Genomic DNA, 22,514 nt, shown 5'->3' with positions numbered 1-22,514 from the left:
TTTTACAGAGAGCTTATTATGGTCCTGTTTACTAATGTAAAAGTTGATGTACATTTTCTGAAGCAAGAGCTGTTCTTGACAACCTGAAAACTTTTCATGGGCTTGCCAGAAATAACAACAATTAATGTACTCAAACTGGATTCTTAGTATTATTGTCTTTTTATTATTAGCTGGTTGAATGAATGCCTCATTATTAGGTTCAGAGGAAAATTAAATTTAATCATTTAGTGAACAGGCCTATTGTGGGACGTTCGGTAATATTTTTATCTTAGCTTTCTCACAATATTAGCATTTGGCAAAGTCAGCTTTTATGATCTATTTATCTGTACTTTCGTACCGAGTAACAATCAGGAATTTTCAAAAATATCTTACTGTCAGCAGTCTTTTAAACTCACCTATATGTTAATATGAGTGTCACTGGTGTATGAAAAATAAAATTATTCTAATTTCTAATTGTCTTTGAAATAGGTGTGACAGCATCTAATCTCATCGAGACAAAAGAGGCAAAGAACTTTGCTCAAGGAAAAATACAAAAGGTAAGACTACTTGTTCATCACAAAGACTAAATGGATATTTGCATTTCAATGCTTAACAGATGTAATTGCAGCAATTATCCTAAAGATATCTGAAAATGCTTTCTTTCTTTTCAAGTTTAATCTTTTTTTTTAATCCAGGAAACTTCAGGAAATAAAGGGAAACCTGAAGGGTAAGTGATTTTTGTTTCTACAACAATTAATTGTAAAAATGTCATTTTAATTAAATTTATTTATGAATTCAATTCACAAGAATTAAACAGTGAATTCATTTGATTTATTTTCATTTATTCATATTTTACAAAATCTTCTGCCAATGAGAACATGACAAAAATTACATGTACTGTTTTACAATGCAGTTATGTGACATATAAGGAACACTTTAAAAACCATAGCTTGTACACAAAGATTGCCAGAAATATATGATCAATTATTAAAAACTCCTAATGCAATGAAGGAAGGTGAATCAAATGAAGATGAATGAATGTCATGTCAAAATGCACTACATGCGAAAATTTTGCTATGCACTATTGACTCTTGTATCAGTCACATAAACATAATATTAACAACTTATTGTTGATGCATACAGCTATAGATGAATGAGTCTGTATGCTGCCCCACGATGAATTAAAGTAGCATATAACTGATAAAGAAGCATATTTAAATCATGGAAAAACCAATTGGATAGATTTAGGTATGATTGTGAGAGTTAATTGTGGAATAAACTGCCTCAAAGTGATCAGAAAATGTTGATAAGACTACACACAGTTGTCTAGCCCAAACATTAAAGTGGATGTATTTGTTGTTTATTGTATTTTTATTGCAGAGAAGCTTTCTTTGATAACCTACCAAAATTAATGAAAATTCATTTGAAAGTTTTAAATTCAGTTGCTTCATCTATAACACAGTAGTTCCATAATTTGATTGATAATATCTTCAGCTGTTTGAGCTGAGATTGAATTTACTAATAATATTTATGAGAATTTTTAAATTTATTTTAATTCCTATTTTCATTTTGTTTTAGCCCTAATATTGTAATACATGTCTGTGACGAAGCCAAGAATGGTAAGTTACATCCGTATTTCAGCAAAATTCATTGTTTTTTTTTGTTGGTTAAACAATGTAGTTCTGTTGACAAAAATATCTCTCATCTTTCACATACAAAAAATATCAGTTTTGATATTTTTTAAACTTGTAAAAATCAGTAAAATCTCAAAGATATATTGTGTTCACAGGAGGATGCTTGACTTAATGGAAAATGACAGAAAAATATAAAATTTGTGACATTTTCTAGAAATTATGATTTCATAAATGGATGGTGAGCCCACAAAATTCTGACTTTAAACATTGTATAAATTATTTGATTGCTTACTGACCTTGACAAGTTTGGCTTAAACTTTAACACCAATATGATTCATCTTGTAGTGTATCAAGGGGATTCTTATTATTTGTTTGATAAATGAAAGAAGAATTCTAGCATCCATCTTAGAATGCAGTCTGTACATCATTGCAAATCCTCTTCTGTTTCATCTTTAAAATAATTTTTTGTTTTTAACCAGTAAAACGCGACTTCAGTTGCCCGCGTGATCTGTTGGTCCGAGAAATGAAATACTTTGCTGAGTACCTTTCTTTGGATGCCCAACGTTGGGAGGAAGTGGATATCTCTGTTCACTGTGATGTACAGATCTTTGAATGGCTCATGCGCTACGTCCATCGCCATATTCCAGAGAGGGTAGCCAATGTCCCCAAGCTAGGTATCAAACATTCGTTGTATTTTCCTTCTATTCAGCTAATTTTTAGTTTGTATTTTCGATTGAATTCTCCAAATAAACCTTTCCAATTTACAGACCAATATTAATTTTGATAGGGATAAGCACATTTGATACCAGGAGAAGGGAATTCTACAAGGTTCTGTAAAAAATACACAGTCGGCAAGCCCTGAAAAAGTGGCTTCTTTTATCCAAGTGATATTCATGAATAGAGGGTTTTTGCATAGTTAATGAGCTTGGTGCGAACCAAAACACCTCTTTTTATTCGGCCATTGCTGCTCTAAATATTGACCAAATTTCATGTTTTTGGTATCTTTGTAAAGAAGAAGAATCATTCTTTTAGGTCATGTGTTTGGACTTTTAAAAGAATGTTGTAATATAGGGAAAACTTGTGATATAAAACATGAAACAAAATAACTTTTTTCATGCAACAAAAGTTGTTGTTTTCAAACTTAATTTCTGTTTGAGCACAAATGATTTTTAGATCATGATGAAGCTGAAGATCTAAGCTTTAATATGATATAATTTGTATAAGAAGATGTATTTTAGATGGGTCAGCAGCCAGCTTTTCATAGGCCAAGTACATTTAGCAGCTCAAAAACAAGAATACTGCGCTCTGATTGGTCATACAGACCACACACCCACGCAAATTCCAATGTTCCCCACACTGGGCCTCTGCAAGGTCACACTCACCATGTGGTAATCTCTTCAAATTACCCGCGCCTGTTGTTGTGAAAACATTATTCAGCCAATCAGAACTCTGGATTTTATGTGACTCAAAAATTTTAGAAATCTCGTCTTGCATCTTTATGGAAAAAGCTGGCTGCTGACCCATCTAAAAGATGCCACATATCAAGAGGTGACTTTGTAAGAAAGTTTAGAGTTTGAGCTTTCTGATGATATAAATAATGTTGGTACCTAAAACACAAAATGTTGCACAATTTGCAAGTGAAAACAGAGGAAGAAAATTCTGTTTGATGCATCTTTTCATGTGAAAAATTAACTTATTTATCAAAATATTTCATTCAAAAGAAATGACCAATATATAAAAGTAACATCTACTCTTCCCCATGGTACAAAAATAATCAATTTTACTCAAGGAGAAAGTGGTTAAATTCTTTGAGAAAGAAAGTCTCACAATTCACGAGATTTTGCAGGAACATGAATTCAGCCACGAGAGGACTTGGATAAATCTTGCCCATTTGCTCATTAACTCAGGGGCTTGCCGACTGACTGTACATTATTTAATGTAAAATGACAGAAATAGATAACCTGTTAGAGCTGATATGATCGAAAAGATGAACATTTTCTCTATTATTTAAATTTATCAACAAATTACTTTTTTATGATATATATGTTTCTATTCTATATCTTAATTTATGTGTAATTCAATGACATTTCCCCTCTCCATTTTCCTTCTTTCTCTCTTTCAGAGGCTAGCAATGTGATTTCCATCCTCATATCATCTGATTTCCTCAAAATGGATGCTTTGGTAAGTCATGTCTGAAAATTCTCACCTTCAGACTCAAAATATGTTAATTTGTTTGTAAATAACTTTGATGCAGTCTTGCAGAGCCAAATAAACAAGAAGTCATGCAAAATATATCATGAAAAAGAGAGAATTGATATATTTTGACCATATATGGGAGATCAATATTTTTATTCAATGCTGATGTTAAATGTTTCAAGGAAGATGGTATCAAACTAAATATGTCAAATTGGCAATATGATTGAACTTCGAAATCACTGTTTTCCTACATAAATTTGCATCAAAAGGAAAATTGTACAAATTTTCCTTTTGATGCATTAAGTTGCCACTTTTTGATGCATTAAGTTGCCACTTTGATGCATTAAGTTGCCATTAAGTTGCCACTTTGAAGAATAGAAGCTAATCAAGTAATATTCCATTAAGATAATCCATGAGCAATCCATATATTGATATAAGTTAATAATCTTGAAGTTAAAGCTAAAACTCTCCTATCATGTAAAAGACATCAAACCAACAAAACAAGCGTAATGTGTTAGGGTTTTACAGACATGATACAATCACATATATTTACATTTAGGACAGTCCTGTAGCATCACTATCAGGAAGACACAAAAGACCAATGTAGATTATGCCTTGCTCTATGGCATAAAAAAATAATGCTCATTTAAGTCTTTTTGATACACCACATAATGGTAAATATTATGTTTTACATTTTATGATATTTTTATTTATTTCACAGGTAAATGAATGCATAGATTTCTGTCACAAACACATGTCAGCGATTGTTTCCACTCCTTGCAATATGAATTGTATCAATGACAAGCTTGTTACCAGGTATGTAATAAATAAAGATATCTTAATCAGATTGTGAAAGTTTATAATACACTTAACACTGTATTTCATGCATAAAAAATTAAATCTGAAAATGTCTTTAAAGCTTGTGTTTTTGGTAAATGCAAAAAATAATTCAAAAATTATCGTTAGACATAGTGAAAGGGTGGATTATACATGTATTGTGCATATTTCAAATGTGTGATCTAAAATCTGATGAAATATAATGTAAAAAAGTAATTCTGCTAAACGTAGATGAATAAATACGGATATTCTTGTATTGACATCCTCTGCTCTATTTATCATTCTTAGGATTTCAAGTCTATTTACAGATGTGGAGGCTGATGAAGTGAAAGATAAAAAAGATAAATTCAAGAGGTATTTATTGAATATTTCTTTATTTGTAAATGAAATATGAAATTTTAGCATTATTTTCCTGATTTTTTTTTCTTCCCTTTCATTTATATTGCCATCATCAACTTGCTTCATTTTAAAGGTTTACATTGTATATTTCAATTTCATCTGTATCAATATGCATGTATACATGAGAGCTTATGATATATTTTTTTCAATCTGAATTGAAAAAAACAAACCCAAACAAATTGACTGTTTTATTGTAGGCTTTGAGCAGGATGATCATATGTCATTCATATGTGATCACCAATTTATTAACCTAAAGTAATTGCCGACCATTCTTTTTCCTCCACTATTTTATCTGAGTGGACAGTGCGTATTATGACATTACGTGGCATATTTGAGATCAACTGCAACTCTGTAATACAGGACCCTGTTTTCTTCTTTTTTGCCATCACTTGTTAGTACCAAATAGGTTTTAGATAAGATCAAACATTCTGCCATCATTATTTGAATGATATACAAGAAAAAAATATATTTCATCAAATAAATATGCTATGCATATTGTGAGGTATAGTAATTTTTTTTTGTCATTTCAGCAAGCTCTTTATGAAGAAAATGGAGAACCTCTGTGACTCATCCAAACCCACTGCAACAATGTACAAGTAAGTACAGTTCATATTCTTGAAAGTGTAATACTTTAGGTAGGTTGTATTTTTTTCAAATAAGGGAAGGAAATGACTACATGCATGTCTATTAACGTGGAATGATGAAGGCAGTGACAGTCATGACTATGGCTAAGATGATGGTTGTGGTGTGGGGGTGATGATAATGATCATGTGGTTGTGATGTTTGTATCAGTGGTTATGATGGTGATGATGATGAGGACAACCGCGTAGCCAGGATTTCATTTTGGAGGGGGCGGTAAATGCATGTGAAGCGCACTCCCTAGGGGGTGGGTGCAGGGAGGGGGAGTCTCCCCCTCCCGCGAGAAGCGCGAAGCTTTTGGTGATTCATAAATTAAAATGAAAAGGAGCCATCTCTCTTGTCTCTAGTACCTATATCAGCTCCAATTCAGTTGACGATTTTGAACCTTGTTTTCAAAGTGATTGTGAACGCACAAAAAGGGAATACAATGAAGGAAATAAAAATACTAATAACCCCGCGCGAAAGCTAAAGCGTTTTATCATTTTTTTCCATGGAAAGGGTCCCGAGAAAAGGGTATTCTCAAAGATATATTGAATACTTCTCTTGGAAAGATCAGAATTGATTACAAACAATAGCGACAGCGCATATCTTTAACTCGCAAAACAGAAGAGAAGAAATGTATTTGTCGGGAGGAAGATATTCCTTCCCGCGCAGAGCAATGAAACTCTGAAATTTCAAAGGGTGGACGTTTCATCAAATGCAGGTATCTTGTACCCCATCGGCTCTATTTCAATTGATTTTCTACGATTATTGAACTTAATTACAAGGAAAATAGTGCGCAAAAAGTTGAAATTTCTGTGATTTATTGAAATTATATAAAAAAAGGATCCCTAATTTCTTTGACTTATCCTGAAGCGCTTCATTTTGAATCAAAGAAACATAAGTGTCATTCAAAATTTAAAACTGAGGGCGCAAAACAGGACAGGAGATGAATGTGCAGGGAAATGACATGAAGTTGAATAGAATTTGATAAAAAATAATGTACCTTTTTTTATTCCAAACGACACAAATTTCATACCTTCCTCTTTTATTTAAATTAGGAACCTGTTTGCCCCAAAATAATGGTTGTTTAGTAATGAGCTGAAAAGCAGGAGAAGTTGACTTCATGGAGATGACGGCAGAAACTGATATAAAGATTTTACCTGCCCGGAGCCGACCCGACCAGAAGTTGTGTGATCAATAAAAAAAGGATAACTTCATATACTTCGGCCTAACCTTACTTTAAATCCATGCCCTATATACATTTGAACTTTAACTGGCAAGAAACACATATAGCTGAGGTGGAAAATAGGGTTAGAGAAAGGGTGGGGGAAACAATGGAGAACTTCAATATTGTCATTTAACCGCGCGCAGCGCGGAAGCAAAATTCATATAAAAATACAGAGCGAGAATGAAGGAGTTTCTCTTTTGAGAAAAAAAAAGAATAAAAAGGGAAAAAACACAAAGCTACCTTTCTTCCCTTTCCTCCCTTTTCCTTTTCTCCTCTCTTTTTCCCTTTTTTTTTTCTTTTTTGGGGACGTTTTTTTTTGGGGGGGCGACCGCCCCCCTGGCTACGCGCCTGGATGAGGATGATGATAATGATGAAAGATGATGATGATGATGATGGTGGTCATGATGATGATGGTGATGATGGTGATGATGGTGATGATGATGGTGATGATGGTGATGATGATGACTATGATGATGATGATAATGATAATGGTGGTGGTGATGATGGTGGTGGTGATGATGGTGATGAGAATGACGATGATGGTGCTGGTGGTGATGATGGTGATGATGACGAGAAGGATGATGATGATGAGAAGGATAATGATGCTGGTGGTGGTCGTGTTAAGAGTAATGATACTCTTCCTGCTTGTGTTGCTATGGATGATCATAATAATGAGTATGACAATATCTTACTAATTGATGATGTAAAGACTGCTAATTTGAGATATATTAATATTACTTGAAATCAATTTATTCTTGCATTTTTTCCATTTTCTTCATATTTTGTGTACATTTATAAGATGTCAACATTGTAAGCGAATCCTTACCAGAATATCAGAGAGGAAGCTCAGATGTATTCCAAGTCAGTGAGTATACATCGGCTCAGTCAGCTTTGTAGTAGGTTGTGGATGTCAGATGTTTGTTATCATTTGTGTTTCTTTACTTGGAACTTATTAGTAATTGGAACTCTTTTGAGTTGACTTGTTATTAATAGATGCATGAACAGTATCAGTTACAATATTGGCCCGTTAAAGATAAAGGATTTTAGTAGCAACAAACACTGATTTCATAAGAAAGTATTTCAAACCTAGGTTAATTATCGACATAATATAAATCTAGATTTGATACAGCTACATAAACTGAACATTGTGAAATAATGATATCCAAGCTGATAAACATACTGAGTAGATCACCAAGTATTTTGTAAAAGACTGGTTATCTGTCTGGAATGCGATGCTTATTTTGCTAAAAAAAATTACAATTACACAATTCCTATCAGAATTCTTTGGCACATATTTTTCATTCAAACATTATAAAGACTTCGGTGGTCAATTTGGGGATTCTGTCTGAACTCATTTTGAGATTGTTAACCACAACTGGCATTATGTTATCATAAATGTGGAAATTTGTGAACTAATAAATTAGTCTTCTGACTTTGAAAAAGAAGGTTGTGGGTTTGAATCCCAGCCATGGCGTAATTTCCTTCAGCAAGAAATTTATCCACATTGTGCTGCACTCGACCCAGGTGAGGTGAGTGGGTACCTGGCAGGATTAATTCATAAAACGCATGAGCGCTGAAAGGCAGCTCGACCTAAAGCTGGGGTAATGATAATAACACCGCGCTTCGGAATAGAATATGGCTAGATAGATGATGCAATATAAATGCCTATTATTGTTATTATTATATGTCACATTGTCTGAAAGAGGCTTTTCCCCAAAAATGGAAGGAAAAAGTGAATATATGAAAAGGTTGCAGGATTTAGGTCCTGCTGACTCAAATTTTTATTTTCTATGTTAATGAATAAATCTTGTATATGTATGACAGATTCCCTTCTACATGTTGACTCCTTTATGATCTATGCTCGAAGTATGCTTATAGAGAATATTACTTTACCCTTGTCTGTTGTATTTTTTGGCCTTGTTACTTAATGTATTATATTTTAGGGCGAGGATTGGCCTGATCAGCCATCTGCAGATCCACCAAATCTAATTATTCCAAAATGATTAGATGGCTCTCGCCACATTGACGGATGAACAAAAGTATTTTATAGTACAATTTGCTCATATTAATTGTGAGTCTTTTATGATTTTGATATTGAAATCGAAAAAGTTGATCAAATGAGGCTTAGTATAATCAATTTCCCTGAATGATTTTGATGATGACTTTATTTTGATTGTCTTTGTAGATTAAGCATTGACAGGACTGGTAAACTACTTTATCATCATGAACGGTAAGCATATGTTAGAATTTAGATTTCCTTCTCTGATATTTCTTTCTGAATTGCTACTGGGTCTTATCCCACTTTATTGAATGCCTCTTTAATCTCTGTAATTTAAAGGTTTGCAATAAATCACTAAATGGCTAAAAGCCAAGAAATATCATTATTGAGTGTGCAGTTTGATTAAAACACTGACCATGACCTATCAGAGTTGTTCTTTTACATTTGCATTTCATCACAAATCTTTTTGTTGAATACAGGACCCAGTTTTATCCCCGTGGGTTTTATTCCAATCATCTTTGTCTCATAACCATCTAGTATGATTTCCAATCGTCAATCGGCGATTTCCAGTAAGACCATTGCTGCTCCGTTGGGGATCTTGTTAAATCTTCGTTTTAGCCAGCATAGATAGAAAAGTTTAAGACAAAATGTGAAATACAATTCAAAATATTGTATTAATTGATAACAAAAATCAATAGTTAGCCCAAAGGTGACTTGACTCATGCAGTCTTTTGATGTTGGAAGTATATATATATATATATATATATGATGCGATAAACTCTTTGTTAACTTTTGGGGCCTGTTTCATACAAATATAAGACCTTTGTAACTTTGCCTGTATTGTAACTTCCAGGGAGTCCTTGATTGTGATTAGCTGCTGAGCCATGTTACCATGGTACTGTAAATATTTATGAAACGGATCCCAGATCTCTATTCTCTGCTCTTGGTATTTTGAAAAGTCCAATCTCCAATCTGACAGGTTTAAATGCACCCTTGCATAATGTGCTTCAACTCTCAACAGCTGTTTTATTGTCAGACTCGAACCTTAATGGTTCTTACTTGCACCACCAGTCAGAAATCTTTGACTCACTATTTAATACCTGTAAAAACCAGAGAACAATAGATTTGGTCCACTGAATCTATGGATTTTACAGGTAATGGTGAGTCAAAGATATCTGACTGGTAGTGCATATAGTATATTTTCTGCGAGATATAAAGCACTCATCAAAATGATCTTATATGTCATAAATTTTACTCTGAATTTAGGGGAGTGGACAGGTCTAGTTAGAAGATGGACTGTTGTGCATAAAATGTTTAGGCAACTGGTACTATCCAAAATTTATATGATCTGAGTTAGCATGTCTTGCTTTCATGGTAATGTGTATTTATTTGCTATTGTACAGGCTTCCCTCATGGGACATCAATGATTACCTGATAGCTCTGCACAATGAACTGAAATCATGGAGGGATGTCTATTGGAGACTTTGGGGTCAACTTAACATCCTCAAATGTTCCAGGTGTAAGCAGGTTTGTACAAGTGAAAAAAGTTAGAAATATTGGTTTGTCTATCTAAAGCTGTTGGTGAGTTGAAATAAGTTTACTTTAATATTCAATCATAACTGTTGACCAGACAGTTCTTCATGGGAATCTATTGAATCGATTGAATCTGATGGCTGTTGACTGCAATTTCTGATGAAAATTCTTATCCAAAACTGATAACATTGAACAATCTCTTTCATTTGTTGATTTCGAGTTTGGTGTTGGTGTTTGGTGTTGGTGCACAATTAAGTTGCATTCCATAGCTCCAACACCTAATCTGAGTTTAAAAAGTGGTCCAAATCACATTATTGAAGCTCAACATCACACAAGACCTGTCCCAGGGCCAGTCTTGTTTTTATTTTGGTGCTTTGCTGATTGAAAAGTCGGTGTAACACCAATGCAAAAGGTCAACACTAAACCTGAAATCACCCATTGATTGAGTGATCTACCATTTACCAACAGGTATTCCAGTGTTCTGAATTCACCCAGTGTCATCTGCACCCCCAAAACGCGGTCTTTGTGAACTCTGTTGATAATACCTTCAAGGCATCAGTGGTAGGATCCTACCCCTGCTGCGAGCAGCCAGCATATAGGTTTGATCCTCTTGAACAAGTAACGGTGAGTCCACCTTGTAGTTGATCCACAAGGACTAAATATGAGCAGGTACTACTTGTCGAAAGTATTGGGACAAAGCAAAAAGATGTCATGAAGCATTTGCTTGACAATCCATTCCTTGCTCCCATTCAAAGAAAAACCAGGGAATATTGTTCCAATGAAATGCTGGAAATCCGTAATTATGGATCAAATCTAATGGTGGAGGAAGTGGTTTTTCCTTTGTAGATTTACAAGACATTCATTGGAAGGAGAGCTAACAATGTATTATGTTCCATTTGATAAACGTACCATTGAAGGCATGGTCAAAATGTAGCATCAGTATGGTTGGTGACATGTGAGATTGATAGAAACAATGTCAAGAATTAGGAGAGTGGAATTACAGTAGCACGGTAGAACAGTGGCGTATCTAGCTGGATTACATTCAATACCATTTCCAGGCCCAATTGTTTGTGCTCAGGTTTGGACCCCTCCAAAATATTGTGTCCCTCAAATGTGTTACAATGCGTGAGACAGAATTTGAAGGGCCAGAGGGGCTATGTTATGTGCATGATTGTCATTGCATTCTTACAAACATGTGTCAATGAGATATAATTGTGCCTGGGGACCGACCTTTGATATGTCCATCAAAAACACTTGGTCTCAAATTAAGCTTGGCTGAATAAGTTTATAACTTCCAATTCCATTAGCTTTATTTAATTTCCTACTCGTTAATTTCAATTTAATTTCAGGCTTTGTTGTAATTGTGAACACTTTGGCCTGTATTCTGAACTTGGGTTTAACTTGGTCTAATTCTGTGCTAAAATTATGGGAAGCCAAACATGTCAAAATTTGTTCCTGTGGTATGTTTGGTATGTTCACTTGGCTCTTTCCTAATTCTTTAATGGTGAAGACAATTATCTTATTTATCCTTCCCAGACAGCTAAGAATGCTTTGACAGTCAAATGATACTATGAACCTCTACTGACAGAAATTTATGTCACAATTGGCAATCCATAGTTAAACCACAATTTAAGACCATAGTTTGAATTATACCCGACTTCAGAATAAGGGCCTGAGTGTTTTGTTTGTCCTATTACTATATTTGTTCAAATCATGTTAAGCCTTGAATACACTTTCAAATCCATCCTTAAAATTTCTTGTTGATATTCCCAGAAGATGCCCATTCATACATTTAATTATCATCCAATGCTTTGACCTTTGACTTTCAGGGTTGCCAAGTTAAGGATCATTTAGTGACCTTCTTCTCGGGACTTGACAAGTCAGATTCCGCCAAACATGACTCAGAAACCAGCATCTTAGATACACTCCTAGACAGAAAAGATGTCATTTGTGCAGGAGCTACTCTAGTTACAGCAGAGAAGTAAGTAATTTAATGATGGTATTAGTCGAGTCCTCATGAACCTTCTTGCTTTGGGCGCAACTCTTGCTCGCATTTTTTTTGTTTTGTCTATATATCTTCAAGCTTTATCTTAGAGTAGGGGTAAATGTAACATTATCATGTTAACCAGAGCCCACTGGAAGAACAGTTTTCGGAACTGAAGTGGCTACCCTAGGTAAGATATGACATTATTATTATTATTATTAAGGTAATCATCAATAATAAACTAGTTTACGTTTAGTATTTGTTGAGTTTTTCTGTTAATGTTGCTTTTCTTATCATTTTTTCAGATGGTCTGATGCCAATGTTTTCGGTGCTGATGAAGTCTTGAGTGGAGTTCTTGACGAAGGTCTGGGGGTCAAAGGTCATCTCCATGACATTTTTCCCGATGACAACATGCCCTTTGCCAAGCACGTTAGTCTACTTAGATTTATTTTATTTTCAAGCGACCTGGAAAGCATTTTTTAACAATTGCATATATGTCCCTTGTATAATTTGTTCGCTTATGCTGTATGCATCATAGTGAGATTAACATGAACTTAAGACCTTGCCCAGATTGTACAAAGACCCTAAGCAGAACAAGGATTATCAGTAAGCCTTCGATGACAAAGTTTTCATTGGATGAAAATCATTTGTATTGTGTTTGCTCTTAATTTTTAATTTGCTCATTTCCAAAATGTGATCTTTATAGCTCTGTGAATCAGTTGCCAGGATTTGAATCCACTTGGTCTACTAGCAGGTAGACTAATTATCAGATCGTTCTCATAATCAAAGTTTTCACAAATTTGAATATCAATGTATGCCTTATTGGTGGGGGGAGTTGAACTATGCACAGATTTGTTGGAAAATCATTTTACAATTGATTTGTTATGTAATAGATTGAGGCCCAGCCAGAGCCAGTAGCATCCTCGACCGATGATTGGGATAGCTCTGATGATGAAGTTGGTGATGATGAGGAACAGACCAAAGGTGAGAAATAGAATAAGATGGTGTGGTAAGGGGGGGGTGCAGTCCTTGAATGAATAGGATAGTACAGATGACAATCTTATAGATTGATGGGGGGGGGTGCAATCCTTGAATGAATTAATAGCACAGCACAGATGAGGAACATACCAGATTGAGACATAGAATACAGGCCTGCCAACTTCTCCGGGTTTTCCGGAGTTTCTCCGTTTTTCAGAATTTATAGCGGCCCCAAAATGGAGAACTCCGTTTTCTTTGTATTTCAGATGATTTTCTTTTTTCTTTGGGAAATGATGCACTTTCCGTCTGCCTACGGCTCTCTTTCTCTCTCTCTCTCTGAGTCCTCTCAATGTTACATTTACCTACGTACGCACGTGTGTCGGATCGTACCTATATACCGTGCGTAACGTTAATTAAACGCATGCACTACGCGCGCGTACGTGGAGTTCAGAGTTCAATGGATAAGAACGCGTGATGGGCCTGTGCTCCGTGTGTGCATATACGAAGCGCAACAAGCCACGGCCAGCGCGCTATTTATCCGACAGCGATCGTGTGTATTGACATTGGACAGTTCGCCCGCGATCGCGAGGATTCATAGCGCGTGTAGTGCAAATGTAACTCTATGCATACGATGCAGCGCTTGCGTGCCTCCGCTACTATACTACTACCGTTCTGGAATACCGTGTGGGAAATGGATTGTTTCGCCAGCTGAGGGTTTAGAAACGGTAACATTTTAAACTAATATTTTGTCCTGATATTTTTATTTGTGCTTAGTGAGCTAAATGCTTTGGATTTTACAAGTCTGCCGTTTCAGTGCCGATTCTTGCAAACTTTTAGACCCCTGCTGTATTTTTTTTTAGTCTGTTAAAGGCACACAGAGACTTCCTCCTAATCCTATGCAAAACAATGAAAACAGTTCTGCTAATTTTTCATAGCAACAGTGACTGTGAAAGAGTATTTTCCATCGTGGTAAAGAACAAAACTAAGCAGAGAGCAAGCCTGAGCACAAGAACATTAAGTTCTCTGATGGTACATAAATTGGCTATGGAGAGTAGAAAGAAACTATGCCATACTTGTACTTACTCAAGAGAGGTAATACATGGTGCCAAAAAAGCCACTTATGAAAGGCTCCAGAGAAAGGACAAGGCATAAAAAGCTCAAGAAGGGCTCCAGAAGGCTTGTTTTTAAGGTGAAATTTCCTAAATGTCCTCCAGCTTCCAGCCCCTTGACCCCCGCCGTTGGGAGTTCGGCTTTCCGCGCGATTCGTGGACTCCTTTTTTCCATTTTCAAATGTTGGCAGGTCTGAGAATAGATTAATGATGGGGGGGATGCAATCCTCCTTGAATGACTGGAATAGCACAGCACAGTTAGGAACAAACCAGATTGAGATAATGAATAGATTGATGGGGGGGGGGTGCAATCCTCCTTGATTGAATGGGATCGCAGAGCAAAGATGAGGAACAGACCAAATTGTGATATAGAATAAGGTGATGTGGTAGAGGGGCGATAAGAACAGACCATATGCAAGATTAGGAATTAGTTCTGGTAGTCGTTAATCTTTTTTTTTTCAGAGTGATCTGATGAGGTGATATGATGAGGTTTTAACAAACCAGCAGTGAGATGTACATGTAGGATAAGGTCGGGAGGGAGGGAGGGGGCAGAAATGTCCACTTTTTGTTATAACGAACTCTTTTCATGTTTTAATGTGAATGTGGTGTAATGGAGTGTTTACAATCTGTTTCCTATCTCCCTGTTGACCTTGTAGGAAGAGGGTCATATAGAAAGGTGCCTATTAGTAGAAAACAGTCAAGCAAGAGTACAGTTGGGAGAGAAAAACAGGTAAGCCATACAATTGGGTATCCAATTTGATGGATGGATGAACGAATATTTAGATAGAGGAATGGATGAAAGGATGAATAAAAATTACAGGCAGATGTATGGATAAATGAATGTATGTACTTGAATTTATTCATTATTGACAATGATTGATTGAGTTAATTATTAAATGAATGAATAGGTGTTTGAAAGAATGGGTGAATGAATGGATAGATAATTGAAACCATTGATTGATGAAATATTTGAATGATTGTTAAATGAAAAATAGGGCTAGTTCAATTTGATTTTACATTTGTTGATTAATGATTGAGTTAGTGACTTCTTTTTATCCTTTATTTGTTCACTTTTTTCATCACATCAATATATTTGTCTCTAAGTTGATCAGTGTATTGATTGATTGATTCATTGGCTAGTCAGTTAATTGATTGGTTAATCAGTTAATGGATTGATCGGTCAGTTGGTAACAATGATTTTTTTTCTTCTGATTTGCTTTTTTATGGATTGAATTATTGAATTTTTTCATGCTGGTTTCAATCCTTTGCATTTCTTTTCTTGTGTGTGTGTGTTTGATTGATAGATAGAAATTGATTGGATTTGATTGTTGACCCATAGGTTTGTGAATTGACATATTGATTAGCAGATGAAGCTTTCTTTGAAATAGACTATTGAAGCTAATTGGATGGTACAATTTCAGCTTAATTTGTGAATTTACTTTGAATTGAAGAATAGAAAGATTTTGAAAATTTAGTGATCCATATTTCTTTTCATGTTCCATGAAGCTTGTATATAAGGAGGATCAAGTATCGGCTATTCTGTGAGCAAACTTTGTAGGTCATTGGATAATGGTCAGGAGGTCAAAAACTTTAAAAAGATGATATTTTGTCATAGGAGTAATTTATTATATCCATTCATGATATAAAAGGAATAACAAGTTTAAAGGTCATTGTCAGAGGCCATTTGAGGTCAACCAATTTTGTTATGAAATGAATAGTTTCGTCTCTCTTTTATAAAATTATTATTCATTTTAGTTCGTTCAAAGTCAGCACTGCTTCTATAGTAAATTGCATAATGTATGTGAGACTGTCAGAGGAAGTCCACTTGTTTTATCTCAAGAATTAAATTGTTGATATCAAGAACTCATTTTGTGTTGTCATATGATGATTCTTAGGATTATATTATAAAAGTGATTGCTGTACATACATCATGAGCGTGCACATTGTCCAGGGTCCCATAACATAAACGTTGACGATTAGTCGTACAATTGATTTTTATGATTGATTGTACATTGTAGTCAATGCTATCAATCATAGAAAAGTGTTCTACGATTGATTGCTAAGCTTTGTGTTACGGGGCCCAGGTGTGACAGCCTCTATAATAGACAAAATTGTAATGTAATACATGATTTGAGAGTTTACTGAGTGAATGGGGATAGCATGTGGGAGTGATGTTAGATGATCTTGGATTTATATCGAATTGGATTTATACTGCAAGTGGCTAGGAAATCCCTCCCCCATAAAATGAATAATGGAATAATTTTCCTGGTATCAGATTACAATTCGCTTCACAATTTTGAAAGACTGCTATGCATAAAGCCTTTTGTCTAGCATATTTTGACATAGGACTGTACATTGATAGTCGAGAGCTTTTCTTTTATGACCAAAATGCTATTCAAATTTGTAAAGCAAAATTATTCCCTGAATAAATAAATAAACAAATGAATGAATAAATGAATAAATATATAAATAAATAAAATAAATAAATAAATTGAATGAATGAATGAATACTATAATTAATTAAGAAGAAATTGAAAAAAGAAAAATAGATGGAAATGAAATGAAAAATTGAAAGTTTTTAATTTTAAGGAGATTAATGCAAAGGTGTTATGGGAAGGAGAACAATTGAGCGGAGCTTCTTTGAAGTTGGGCAATGTCACCTTATCTCTGTTGAAATTAATGTTGATAACTGCTAAGACACATCTCATATTGAATTGGAAATATTTATATCTATAAAACTAGTTTCTTGTCATTATCAGTGAAATTTGATATCATGCTTCCTGCAGTAAAACCAGAAAAACTTTCATGGATAATTTCCATAGTAAATCCAATTGTATTGTACATAGTACATGCAGAATCTTCATAAAGCTATTGCACCTAAAGCCAATCTAAAGCTAATTGGTCCAATGATATGAAACTTGCTGGAGCATCATCTAATCTAACATTCATTCCAATTTAGTTAAAGAGTAATGGCCTTTGATTATTTTTTTATCAATTGATTCTTTTTGAAAATTTGAATTCGATTTCACAGTAAACTCCATCCAGAAAATTAACATATCTAAAGTGTTCAAGTTCTGCTATTTTTCAGATATTTATTTGTGAAGTTGGGTAATAAGATATTACATTCAACATTTTTTTTTCTCTGTGCTCGCCAAGCATTGGAGTGTTGTCTACATTTGACACTTAGTATGAAGGAGTTCATTTTATGGTGAGGTTCACTGAGGTTTTTGAGTACAACTGTGTATATATATAATAGCACCCTCTCTTGGTAGTCAGTAATGTTTTAAAGTTTGACAAGTCTCAATTTACTTACTATGGTTTATTGGTTATTCTCACTAGCAATGTTCCCTCATAATGTTACAGGTTAAGTAGTAGGTACAAAATAATGATATATGTTATCTACACAAAACTTCATATTTTTAGCTCATCCGGCCCGAAGGGCAAGATGAGCTTATGCCGTGGCGTGGCGTCCGTCCACAATTTCAAAATGCTACTACTTTGCCATTTCAAGTCCAATTTCAATTCTGTTTGCTTTATATGATAGCACTAGGTGGGTGATTCAAAACTTCTCCACAGAATTTTGAAATTCATTAAATATGCTAATTTATGCATATTTTTAAAAATTCACATAAAATGCTTCTTCTTTATTTGTTGACCGATTTTGATTTTTTTTCTTCCATCTGGTAGAGCTTCATAAGGTACACTAATCTTCTACACAGAATTTTAAAATTTTGACTAGAACAATTTTTATGCTAATTTATGTGAAATTAATTTATTCATATTTTTAAAAATTCACATAAAATGCTTTTTCTTCTTTAATTGTTGACCAATTTTTACTTTTTTTCTTCTTCCATCTGGTAGAACTTCATGAGGCCCACCAAACTTCTACACAGAATTTTGAATTTTTTTCAGTAGAAAATTATTCATGCTAATTTATGCAAAATGTATTCATGAATCACAGAAAATGCCTCTTCTTCTTTATTTGTTGACAGATTTTGATTTTTTTTCTTCCATCTGGTAGAGCTGCAGGAGGTTCACCAAACTTGTACACAAAATTTTGAAATTTTGTCTGGAAAATTATTTATTGTAATTTATGCAATATTTATTCATAAATCACAAAAAATGTTTTTTCTTCTTCATTTGTTGATCAATTTCAATTTTGTTTGCTTTATATGATAGCTCAAGGTGGTGATACAAAATTTCAACAGAGAATTTTGAAACTCATTAAATATGCTAATTTATTCATATATTTTCAAAACTCACAAAAATTACTTGTTCATTTGTTGATTGATTTTGGTTATTTTTGTTTCATCTGAAAGCTACATTAGGTTCACCAAGGTTCTACACAGAGTTAAGAAACTTTGACTAGATAATTTATATTAATACTTAATTCATATGAAATCTATTCATAGATCACAAAAAATGCTTCTATGTAATTTCTTCATCAATGTCACCAATATAATTCACTACAGTGTCATCTGGGCTGAAATTAAAATTGTGCTAAATTTTGTTGCGAGATGCCGGATGAGCTCCACATCATTGATGTGCTAGTCTCAGTTTTCTCCAAAGATGCTGCTCGTCTATTTGTTTAATACACCTTTGTTGGATCATAATCATAGGTTAAGCTCTTAAAAGAAGAAAAGCTGCTTCTTAGAGATAATGGTAAAATATGATTTTTTTTTTTTTTTTGGGGGGGGGGGTGGGAGGACGAAAAGTATGGAGAGTTTAATACCACAAAACCAATCACTTTAAAACAACTTTGCCAATATCAGAATCACCATAACAAAATCAAGAACTGAACTTTAGTCATTCATGGTATCTAGAGAACTGAGAATTAGGTCAGAAAGGGGGAGCATCAAATCAGCACGTCTCCGTTCCACCAGTGTATGTGGGTGCCCCCCCCCCCTCGGACCAACACCACTGGTGTTGTGCATATTCTCACAGATTTTCTTTTCCATTATTTCCCTTCAAAGTTTGATAAAGTATAATGGTTGTTTGATTTGTTCTCTCTTCATTCCAAACAACTGGCTTTTGTTTTGGCTTGACTTGTTCAGTGAGTACACCCAACTCCCTGACTTGTTGAAAGTTTGAAACCACACTGTGTGAACATGTCTGCCTGGTAAATCTCACTTTCATTCATAGGTGTGGCATCTGGAACACATCAAGCCAGTTTCGTTGCTCAATGGGAGGGGGGAATAGGTGTAGTGTATTCTACATAGTGCTGCAAGTCAGGCGGCATGTTCGGGTTCGGTTCGGCAGGGTTCGGCAATTTTTTTCCGAACTTTGGTTCGGTTCGGCAATAAATGCCAAATTAAATTTAACATAGTAAAAAATAAAGATCGCCGACCTACAAACAAGTAATCTCGTGGATGAACTGTCATGTATTAATAATAAATTTTGTTTCTAAAAAGAATAGTTAAGATAATTGTTGAACTTTCTTTTGTTTTAATAAACAAAAAATAAGTCATTTCTACTTTCATTTTTAAAATGAAAATAAAAAAAATCAAAAGAAAAAAATATTGATAACGAGAGAATCAGGACAGAATCAGAATTACAAAGATCAGAATATTTTTTTCACGATTATTTCATGTAGCTATGATCATGATCGATTACGATGTCATTGCCAACGCAGCTTCTCAAATTGGAAAGTGTTGATCGGGAATGTCGAAATAGACAAACAACCTCCACTCAACTGTTATTATACCGGTAAAATTCACATTCCAAAGAATATGAGTGTTTTAGAAAGTCCCTATTTTCTGAAAAGTGGTAAAATCTGGTCAATGAATTACTTTAAAAAGATAAAATATCAGTCCATTCTTGGTCCAGAAAGATCGACGCTACGTGACTTCAAACATATTTCTAACACGAAAATTAGTACATGGGACTGTACTGCGTATTTTAGTGTTGTGAAATCACTCGGCGTTGATCGTCAGAACTAAGACGGAACTGATAATTTATCATTTCATTTTCAGTAATTGGCCAGATTAAACCACTTTTAAGAAAATATTGACAATGGAAAAACGTTTCAAGTTTGGAATATGAATTTTACCTGTATGAGACCAGGTTGTTTGGACTTCCTGTTTCAACTTTCCTTACCAACCATTTCCGGAACATCGATCAGGGAACATGCGTTGATTTGGTTTGAATTTTTATCTTTTTTGTTTTTTCCACCCTCATTCCTTCATCTCTTATTTATTTATCTTTTATATTGATATGGAAATTTCAGAAGGTGGAATATATATACTTTACCATTACTTTGTCAGTCACAAGGAATTAATTTATGTCTTTTCAATTAAATGTACATCCGATTACAGCAATACGTAATTCAACTACACTTTTTAACTGAGTTAAGCTTAAAATGTCCCCACATTTTATAAGGAAAAAATATATTCATGTTTAGGCCTGGGACGATTGTCATTATTACCATTCGATTATTTCCTGGAAAAATAATTGAATGATTCGATTGTTCGTCGGGAATCACGTCTTTTAAGTCACAATAGTTGACCTACTTTATGGTGACCCCCCCATGAAGAAATCTCCATCAAAGTCACATGTTTAGCATAAATGAGGCCCTTTCCCCCCTTCTCCATGATTTTTTATATCAAAAGAAACTTCATGAAATGAGATTAAATCTTTCAGTTTATTGTTCCAATGAAAATCTTTCCTAAATCAATACTGGTACCCTGGTATTATGCATGCATCCCTCCAAGTGCCACACCCCTGCATATAAATGAATCAGCCCCGCCGAGTCCAAAGACGTAAACAACTCATTCATGAAGTATATTCTTTGAGACTGAGCCCAGGTGGAGCATTTCACTTGAAAAATTTCATCCCTTGCCCACACCATGTCCCCGCCTCCACTTGTGGCACTGCCCGGGCCACGATGCTACACATGTATTAAAAAAAAATATTTCATTTGAAATACCTTTCAAAATTACGATTTTTTATCATTTGAACCTACATGTATAACTGGGTCTATTTTTGGAGACTAGTCGAGAAAGTACTGGTGAAGGCGGGCGCGTGTTGGAATGTATAGTTTTCATTGGTTGAGGGGGATATAAAAAAGGTTGCATTGTTCTGAAACATGAAAGAAATTCTCCGGCTCCCACCCCCTATCCTTCCCTCTCTCTTTCCCTCACACGCACACACACACACACAGATGGGGAGGGGTCAATTTATTTCTGAAGTCATGACCTTTCCTGATAAGGGAACCACATGCCTTCCGCTTCTTTGTTTCCCAAAGTTTCATTGGCTATCCGAAGGTCCAATCAGCTCAAGTGAGCTGGTTATGTGTTTACTTATTATTGTGCACGCACACAATGACTTATTTTGTCTATGAGGGCAAGGTCGGGTGGGATTAACATTTTTTTCGGAGCGCTATCATGTTGGTATGTAACTGTGAATGTGATACAATCATTGATAATTTTTGAAACATTACCTCGGTAACATAATTTTTAAACCTGTAAAAAACAGCTGTCATCATTGTTTTCTTGTCATTTTATTATTACTTGGGTATTAGAGTTATCCCAACGTCATAATCGGGATCTGCCGAACATTCGATTAGTGTAAATTTTGCTAATCGATTGGTGATTGGCGGCATGCCAATCGAACCATTCGATCAATCGATGTTTACTCCCAGGCCTATTCATGTTTATAAAAAAAAATGAAAATGATCAAAACTGTCATACTTTGTCATTTACGAGGAATAAATTTATGTCTGCTTCTTTTTCTTTATTAAATACAAAATGATTAGGTCCGATTACGATCACGATCGATTACGGCAATACGTAATTACACCACACTTTTATACCGAGTTTAGCTTCAAAATGCCCCCTCATTTTATCAAGAAAAAATATATTTATGTCAATAAAATATTCTTAAGTTGATAACAGTTCAATCAAAGACGAGATGGGAGCTATCATAGTGGATTTTAAAAATATATTGAGTGGAATTCTCTTTGTGCACAATCACTAACCAATATATATTTTGTTAATTTTATACTTAAATCTATGTAGTC

The 22,514-nt window shown here is 34.6% G+C and overlaps 1 protein-coding gene across 5 annotated transcripts in view; it reads left to right on the top strand.

Annotated features, from left to right (window-relative positions):
* The window catches only part of LOC121408833 (uncharacterized protein KIAA1841 homolog), a 56,913-nt gene that overhangs the window by 19,830 nt on the left and 14,569 nt on the right, over positions 1-22,514 (top strand). For 4 of the 5 annotated variants that reach the window (XM_041600491.1, XM_041600490.1, XM_041600489.1 and 1 more), the window contains exons 4-19: positions 469-536; positions 675-706; positions 1,558-1,598; positions 2,093-2,287; positions 3,736-3,794; positions 4,531-4,625; positions 4,935-5,000; positions 5,576-5,641; positions 7,694-7,759; positions 9,080-9,124; positions 10,297-10,420; positions 10,895-11,050; positions 12,256-12,407; positions 12,716-12,839; positions 13,304-13,394; positions 15,154-15,227. In XM_041600491.1, coding sequence (XP_041456425.1) covers positions 469-536; positions 675-706; positions 1,558-1,598; positions 2,093-2,287; positions 3,736-3,794; positions 4,531-4,625; positions 4,935-5,000; positions 5,576-5,641; positions 7,694-7,759; positions 9,080-9,124; positions 10,297-10,420; positions 10,895-11,050; positions 12,256-12,407; positions 12,716-12,839; positions 13,304-13,394; positions 15,154-15,227 — 1,454 coding nt within the window. Of the gene's footprint in view, positions 1-468; positions 537-674; positions 707-1,557; positions 1,599-2,092; positions 2,288-3,735; positions 3,795-4,530; positions 4,626-4,934; positions 5,001-5,575; positions 5,642-7,693; positions 7,760-9,079; positions 9,125-10,296; positions 10,421-10,894; positions 11,051-12,255; positions 12,408-12,715; positions 12,840-13,303; positions 13,395-14,841; positions 14,858-15,151; positions 15,228-22,514 lie in introns of all 5 variants that reach the window. The other variant, XM_041600494.1, reaches the window with a different exon arrangement.

This window comes from Lytechinus variegatus, chromosome 2, assembly GCF_018143015.1.
Source record: "Lytechinus variegatus isolate NC3 chromosome 2, Lvar_3.0, whole genome shotgun sequence".
In the NCBI taxonomy this organism is placed as follows: Eukaryota; Metazoa; Echinodermata; class Echinoidea; order Temnopleuroida; family Toxopneustidae; genus Lytechinus; species Lytechinus variegatus.
The sequence above is the reverse complement of the archived record's forward strand: the minus strand, read 5'-3'. Positions and strand labels throughout refer to the sequence as shown.